This window comes from Austrofundulus limnaeus, unplaced genomic scaffold (assembly GCF_001266775.1).
Source record: "Austrofundulus limnaeus strain Quisiro unplaced genomic scaffold, Austrofundulus_limnaeus-1.0 Scaffold15, whole genome shotgun sequence".
Classification (NCBI taxonomy): Eukaryota; Metazoa; Chordata; class Actinopteri; order Cyprinodontiformes; family Rivulidae; genus Austrofundulus; species Austrofundulus limnaeus.
Window position 1 is genome coordinate 2,825,579 of NW_013952417.1, and position 6,152 is coordinate 2,831,730.

Sequence of the window (6,152 nt, forward strand, 5' to 3'; positions counted from 1 at the left end):
CATTTACTTACAGTAAATATGCCCCTTGGTGCATTTCTTTGGTCCTAGGACTGTTTTGTAACAAGCACATACCCAAAATTGAGTAAAAAAAAATCTTTAAAAAGTGAATTTTGCATAATAGGTCCCCTTTAACTGTCAGCTAACTCTCGTCAAATCGTTGCTCTATGCCTTTTGGATTCAGTCCTATGTGAGAAGGCCACCACAGCTAAGTAACATTAGCAAAATGTCAGAAAAAAACAAAACAGCTACCGCTCAGTAAATACCTGTGGCTGCTCAATCCGTCCCAGTAGCACGATCCATACTGTCAGCTCATTGTGCATACACTAAATGATAGACTTCTGTAATGTGCTCGATTTAGGGGAAGACAATTAAAATATTTACTTCTATACTTAATTATAAATGTGCAATACATTATATTCTGAAAACAGTTTCAATATTGTATACATTTTGATTAATAAGATATAGATTTACGATGCGTACATATTTATTTATAATAACTTACTACAGTAATTATTTTCTAGACAATCATGTTATAACTCATCTTATCTTCGTTTTATTTTTTTCCTGGAATAAAAATCCACAGCTGCTGCAAACGTTGCCTTTTCTATGAAACATTGCAGGTGATGAAAGACTGAAACTGAATGAATTCTGTCATTAGTTTAGTGAAATGCTACATGCTAAAAACAATTTTCCCGGGACGGTATGGATCGCGCTTCCGGTACGGATCAGGCAGCCACACCGTCTCCATGTGGGCTGCGTCATTATGAAACGCACAAATCTGGTTTAGTTTTATTTGCAATACAACAACAATAATGGACTACACCAAACTCGAAGGAAAAGTACCGAAGGCTGAACCGGACCATCCAGCAGTATGATGCTAAAAACAAAAAAGCAGGAYGACAGAGAGAATGGTAAGCTAACTGTAGCTAACGTTAGCTTCTTGTAAAGTTTAACTCCGTGTGAAAGAACAAAACAAAAAMGTTAGTCACTACAAATAATTAACGTGAAGTTGATCTCATCTTTATGACCTAACCTGGCCAGTGAATCAATCACATGAACAGTAACTGAACATCAAATCAGTCCAGCCCAGACAGAACCACAGGGAATGTAAACAAACACAGCTCCAGTCCTCATCAGTATGTTTACCCCTCTCAGGTAATGTTTATGGTTTATTTTTGAATAAATCTTTAGATCAAAATGTTACTCTGTGTTTAAATGTTAGTTTTACATTTACAAGTRTGTTCAGGGTAAATTAAGTGTTTTACTATTTTTTTCTTTCCTTCTCTTCTAACTAACAACCTAACAGATTCCTGTTTTGTTATGTTTTATAAATATGTCCAAGTTTAATAATGTGTGAGACAGTAATCCACAATTTTCTGTTTATTCAGTCAGTGTTTAATACAGCTGGCACAATAAATTTTATAAAATAATACTATACTTTTTTTGAATTTAGTGTAAAAAATTAGGCCTTCATGTCATAGAAAGACCCCTGATACAAATGTCAGGTTTTTAGGAAAATGGCCACTAATCAATTAATCTTTAATCGATCGATAAGATCAATCAACTTTAGATTAATCCATTAATCATTAACTTGCATCCTTATTACGGACATTTATAAATTTACGTATGTTAAAAAAGTTACGAAATGACCGGAAGCGGAAATTGTGAAAACAACACAAAACAATAACTGCTGAAGCTGTCCGTGTCTGGSTYCATAAAAGAATTGCAGTCACCGTCACAATGCTCACGAATTTACAATATTTATGTAGTTTGTTTAAGAAAAAAAAGTAAAGCTCTCGGCAAACCCAAGTTTCAGCACGATGCCCTGAGGGCGTCGTGAAGTGACCTAAAACTGAAAACTCTCCTACAGCTAGATGCCTGTTCACAGGGCTCTCAGGCTACACACGTTACCTGCCCATGCACCTGGTAAATACCTGGTGCCAGAGTTCACTCCTCCCTACGCTACGGAGTAGAAAAGAAAACAAGCAGGCAAATGAAAAAGATCAACTTCATTTTAATTTATCATGCAATTAATTGATTTATTGGTTATCGCAACAGGCTTAGTAACAAATCTGTTTTTTGTTGTTTAATTATACACCTGGCTGCTCACACAGACAACGCATCACCACTTCGTGGCATGATAGAGCTGCAGCACAATCTTATCTTTCCACACGTCGACGGTCTCGCCTCAGAWACTACCTCGCTCTGCAGCACAGAGGAGCATCAGGGGTGGGCTGACTTTGACCCCCATCGGCGTGACTTCTAAACGTACTGAGACAACCAGAAGACGCCCAAGTCCTGAAAGACTCTGATGTCTAAATGAAAACTTATTGAATGTGCCAATAATGCTTTAGTGTAGTGGAGAATATCCAAACAAGAAAACAACAAATTTCACACGCGGGGTTTAGTCCTGACGTTACAATGAGAGGAGTAAAAACACAAAGAACCGAATGAAGTCTTACTTGGGGAAAGCATCAAAGCAGTAGGTCTTCTTTGTTTCAGGAAAGGCCACTCTCATACCAGATGTTAAAGGTGAGTGAAGAACCACGGCGGCACACTCGTACCGTGAYGCCAGGTCCACGGTGGGTACGGTACCGATGCTCTGTCCATACAGGATAATGTTCTCAGGACTGATACAAAACCTGAGTACAATGGAGAGAAATCTTTATCAATAAAAGCCAAAAAGAACAGAGTTAAAGAGCACTAACTGAGGGTAATAACATAAAAGAACAATTAATGAAGTCATAAACTCAGTGTTGTAAAATATTTTAAAACAAATGTAATGTTATGTTTGTTTGCCTTAAAAATAAAAATCACAGCACCTGAAAAAAGTCAAACATWCATGTTATGTTAAATTAGCCTAATATAGAGTAATGTAGACTTGGAATAAAAATGTTTAAATTAAAGCAAAAACATAATAAAAGTAGGATGACTACTTCACCACCTTTACAATAAACTGACATTATTCTTGAGTGAAAAGGTTTGGAGTTTGCTGATGCACATTAAATTTATTTTGCATTTGTTTCAGATTAAAGYTGTATGACATATCGGCTGAGCATTGTCATCTTAATGTACGCGTGCACAGTTGTCACACTACAGGTCTTGTGATTCAGGAGGCAAATTAAACCATAAGTCATTTCATTAAATGTTCATGTTACGACTTTAATTTTGATAGGTTGCTTCCAGAAGTGGGCGCTTTTGTGTCAAGAATGGCAAAACTTTCATTTTGTTGTAATAATTGTGGGACAATAATGGCAGCGTTTTTCAGAAAAGTGTTGTCTGTGGAGAAAAATGAGGAGGATCTTGACAAAAACAAAAAAAGATGAGCAAATTTGCAGAAAACTGGAGTAAGAGGTAAAATATGATATTAAAGCAGAATGGAAACAGAAACTAAGATAGACACAGAGACAACATGTTAGGTAGTAAAAGGCAGTTCACGTTTGCACATGATAAGAAGGAAACATGCACACAAGCACAATAAGAGCACGCAATAAAAGATAAGAATAACTCCAATAAAAACTAGGGGTGCACGGTAGTTATCAGCCAGATATCAGGGAATTATGACATCATACTTATCGGTTTGATATCCTAACAAACAGAACCGATAATGTATGTATGTTTGCCAGAGCTGCTTTAATTGTATATGTTTTGGTCAAGACGCTTCCTGTCCAACACGACCCGAGCAACGTTCAAGTGACGTCAGAATAAACAACTTTCTCACTAGAACAATAATTAGAATAATCTGTGCTGAAAAATAACAAGTCATTTTAAGAATTATATATATTATTTTACTAATTAACCGTGTATGTTACATACAAACTTTATAATTATAAACATCGGAACAACTACTCCCAATTTGAGAACATGTAATGTCCCTTAACTCCTGAAYGCAGCACAAAGTCCGTCTGCTAAAATGCTAACAACAACAAGCTAGTGTTCAAGAACTCATCGGGACTTAAATCATTCCTGGGGCTTTTGACAAATCCAATAAAATTGCCAGAGAGGATGCAGATCTCAAGCATTTTAATGATGGACATGATGACAAGCAGCCGTTCACCCTCRCTAAATACCGAAGCTTTTACCACCTGTTAGCCACGGTTTACCATCGTTAGCCACGGTTTACCATGCTGAGCTGCTGCCTCTCTGTGTGTCTGCCTGTAAGTAAGATGTGGTCTTAATGCATTCACACTCTTAGAAGCAATGTTTCAGGTAGAAAAATATTTAAATCAGATATTAATAATAATAAAAACAAATGTACTTTGAGTCTGTTAGTGCATAATCTGTTTTGAACTTGTGAAATGACTTATTTTCTCTTTTGTTTAAATCTGAGATCAGTGTTAAAGGTCGTCTTTTTATAATTAATGTGCCTTATTTTAAAAAATGGCCATTTGAAAAATTGATTTGTTTGATATATTTTAAGAAATGTTTGTTTGCTAAGAGTTTATTTCAAATAGTATAATTTACAGTGTCATTTGGTTTTGGTGTTTATTTATATTATGATCTTACCCATTTTTGACTCATCTTATCTCCTGGCATGTTATCGGTTATTATCGGTTATCGGCCATTAGAAAGAGAAAAGAGAAAGTTATCGGTTATCAGTATCGATTCTTAAAATAAGTTATCGTGCATCCCTAACAGACTAGTAACACGCACAACAAAGAGGTAAGATCGGTGCAKGTTCATCGTCAACAAGAGGAATATGGCAGCATTGCTTAAAATGTTATTCAACAGTTAAAATTWGGTTTATTTTTTCAAATTACGATATATATCGCATGATTAGAAAAAAAAATCATGCCAGTTTTTTCCAATATTGTGCATTCGTAGTTCATATGAGCTAAAGTCTTTCATCCTATGGTCTACATACGGTCATCTAATTTAGTGGTTCTCAAAGATGGGGTCAGGACCCACAGTGGGGARCTGAAAACATCAAGGCAGGGTCTTGAAATGATTTTCAGAATTAATTACTGTATTTAATCATGTATAATACGATCATTTTTTTAGCTTAAAAAGCATGAAAATCTTATCAATAACATGTGTATAATCCTACCCCCCTCTTTATGGATTATTTTTAGGGTTGAATTTCTAGTATTTTAGATGAATAAATACAGTACATTTAAAATGAACATTTTTTATTTGTTTTAGGTTGTTACAAAAGTGTGTGTTTAGTGTACTTAAAATTGATAGCATAATGAATATRGTTACTATGCCCTTGTTTATTTGACCTGAAAACAATGTTTATAAACCAAAAGCAGTTGGTCTCACAGATCTYGACTGCTCCTTTGTGAGTCAAAAGCTGAAAAGTTTGGAAACCATTGATCTAATAAGTTTTGCACTTTTTGTCATTTGTCGAGTTCAGGATGATTCTCTTGCAAAGTCTTTAAACAAACATCCACGTGTTTGTACTTCGACTCCATTCGCTGGTCTTTTAATTGATCTAAGCAGACGTGAAGTCAGCACATTTCTTTAACTCTGTTACAAATTCTTGCTCTGGATGTAAAAAAAACAAACAAATAAAAAAAAACGTCATCTTGTAGGCTGCAGATTGGTCTTGAGCAAAAGTGAAAACAGACAGTGTATTGTTTGTTCAGTCATCTGATCTGAATACAAGTACTGTATATTAGAACATCTCTGTTACTGACTGATCCTTCATCTCAGCTTTAGTTGAACTTTCTTCATCCTGATCACAGCTGCACTTCACTCATCTTTACCAGCTGATAAAATAACCTCACAATCTTTATTTTTCACTTTGTTTGACCAACTGTTAATTCAATTTTTTAACCATATTTTAAACATTAATCGTTTGTAAAACATTAAAATCAGAACATGACAGTGAAACAAATCTTGACGAGAACATCTGAGAGAGTTTCCTCTCACTGTACCTCGTGCGCAGAGCGTGCCAGGCAGCATCTATGTCTGCGTACAGGTTCTTCTCCGTGGGCTTCCCGGTGCTGACACCGTAGCCCGAGTAGTCGTAGGAGAAAATGTTGCAGTTGATGCGAGTGCCGAGGCCAATGTAGAAACTACTCATCTGGCCCAGGTCGACGGCGTTTCCATGGGAGAAAAGCACGGTAAATCTGAGGAAGAAAAGTTCAACTGTATTAGTAAGCCTGCCCAAGGTGTTTGTAGTTTTGACAGCATTATCAGTAATTTAT

General features: G+C 36.0%; 1 protein-coding gene across 1 annotated transcript in view; it reads right to left on the minus strand.

Annotated features, from left to right (window-relative positions):
- Nucleotides 1–6,152, minus strand: part of abhd17ab (abhydrolase domain containing 17A, depalmitoylase b) — a gene marked incomplete at its 5' end in the record, with an annotated part of 13,045 nt that overhangs the window by 4,962 nt on the left and 1,931 nt on the right. The window contains 2 exon segments of the mRNA XM_014002890.1: nucleotides 2,463–2,642; nucleotides 5,880–6,074. Of these exon segments, the coding sequence (XP_013858344.1) occupies nucleotides 2,463–2,642; nucleotides 5,880–6,074 (375 nt within the window).